General features: G+C 38.2%; 1 protein-coding gene across 1 annotated transcript; it reads right to left on the minus strand.

Annotated features, from left to right (window-relative positions):
* LOC120722346 (chemokine-like receptor 1) lies at positions 1-1317 on the minus strand. The gene has a single exon (XM_040013325.1). It carries the CDS (start codon positions 1269-1271, stop codon positions 225-227), a length of 1047 nt encoding a protein of 348 aa, XP_039869259.1. The 5' UTR covers positions 1272-1317; the 3' UTR covers positions 1-224.
* Between the last annotated feature and the right edge of the window lie 380 nt (positions 1318-1697).

Here is a 1697-nt window from a genome sequence, read left to right on the forward strand (position 1 = left end):
AATGGCACAAAGTTAATGTAGTCAGGAAAAACAATACAGTGAAGAAATAAACCATCACAGCACCATTTAAACAATTAGCTGTTTCCATTAGATTCATTTTATAAGCACATAATTTTATAAAAGCTTATAAAAATTTAATCTGCAGTTATATTTACAGCTGGTAAAAAGTCCCCCAAATTTTTCAATCAAAGGTTTTAACATGTTTATTAATCTCATATACAGCCTTATACCTCAGTAATCAAATCTGACTTTTCTCTGCTCTGCCTGGTGTTCACTGACTTCATGTCACTGGCAGAGTGTTTTTTCTCTTCCTTCAAGGCACTCTCCAGCACATTCAGGATGGATTTTCGGACTTCAGCCTTAAAATCTTGTCTTAAGAAGACATACAGCAGTGGATTCAGGCAGCAGTGAAGAACCATCAAATTTGAGGCGACATTCGACACAATTAGAAAGGCAAAGTGAAATGTTGCATTTGGTGCCTTAAATATCACCAGCTGAATAAGATCAATGATGTAATAGGGAGCCAAGCACAGAAAAAAGGCAACAATAATGGAAGTGATAACTTTAAAGGGGCGACTTGATTGGCTGGCCAGGCTGTGGTTTCTCCTGAGACGATGGATGATGACAGCATAACAAGAGACAATGACAGTTAAGGGGACTGCAAATCCGAGAAGGAAGTGGGTGATAACAATGGTCTGAATGACAGTTGGTGTTGCTTTTTCAAAAAAACCGATGTTGGAGCAGTAAGTTGTGTTTTCAGTTTCTTTCTTTGTGTCCATGTAAAAATAATGTTGAATGTTGACAATCAAAGCCAACATCCAAACACACAGACTAACATAGGTTGCACTGCGTACATTTCGGTGGTTCTGAGCCCAGACAGGCCACACCACAGACACACATCTGTCCACACTGATCACCACCATAATGTAGACACTGGCATACAAGTTTAGTATGATTAGAGTGCCGCACAGCTTGCACATGAAATTGCCAAAGGGCCAGTGAAACTGCAAAGCCAGGGATGTTGCTCTAAGGGCTAGAAACACTGCAAAGATGAAGTCAGCCACAGCAATGTGGAGGTACCAAACTGTGTTAACAGTTTTCTTCATCCTGAACCCAGTCACCCAGATAACCAGTCCATTCCCGAGCACACCGAGGAGAGAGACCAGGGAGAAAACAACAACAGCCACGGTGGTAAGAGACCAAAACAAGTCAACCCAAGAATCGTTTAGATCAGGTGCAGCAGTTGTATTGATTAGACTGGCCATCTCCATTATTGTTTATCAAGAAACCTGTAATATCAAGAAAACAAAAAGAATAGAAAAGAGACATCAGGGTCTGTATGATTTATGTAAAGTAATCTTTAATTTTCCTAATCTTTTAGATTTCTGCTTGAGTAGAGCTGAAGTTATGACACAACAGATTTAGCTGTTAAGGCAGATTAAGGTCTAGATTTCACAAGTGATAAGCCAAGAAGGAAATGAAGAAATTTCAAAGTGAATTTAAGAGATGAACTAATCAATTAAAGCAATTTTTAAAATAAGATATTGTATCTCAAGATGAATAAGTTTTACAACAAAGTAATGGGTATAACAGGGACATGCTTGTTGTTAACACAGTAACTCATGAAGTTACTGAAATTATCAATAAAAGGTGCAGGAAAATAAGGAGGTGTTTTTGTCTGACCTTTGATTTATGTA

The sequence above is a fragment of the Simochromis diagramma genome, unplaced genomic scaffold (assembly GCF_900408965.1).
Source record: "Simochromis diagramma unplaced genomic scaffold, fSimDia1.1 OVJJ01000618.1, whole genome shotgun sequence".
NCBI lineage: Eukaryota > Metazoa > Chordata > Actinopteri > Cichliformes > Cichlidae > Simochromis > Simochromis diagramma.

Excerpts from the sequence above, each read along its gene's own strand:
- LOC120722346 (XM_040013325.1), bottom strand. The coding sequence starts at position 1,271 with ATGGAGATGGCCAGTCTAATCAATACAACTGCTGCACCTGATCTAAAC.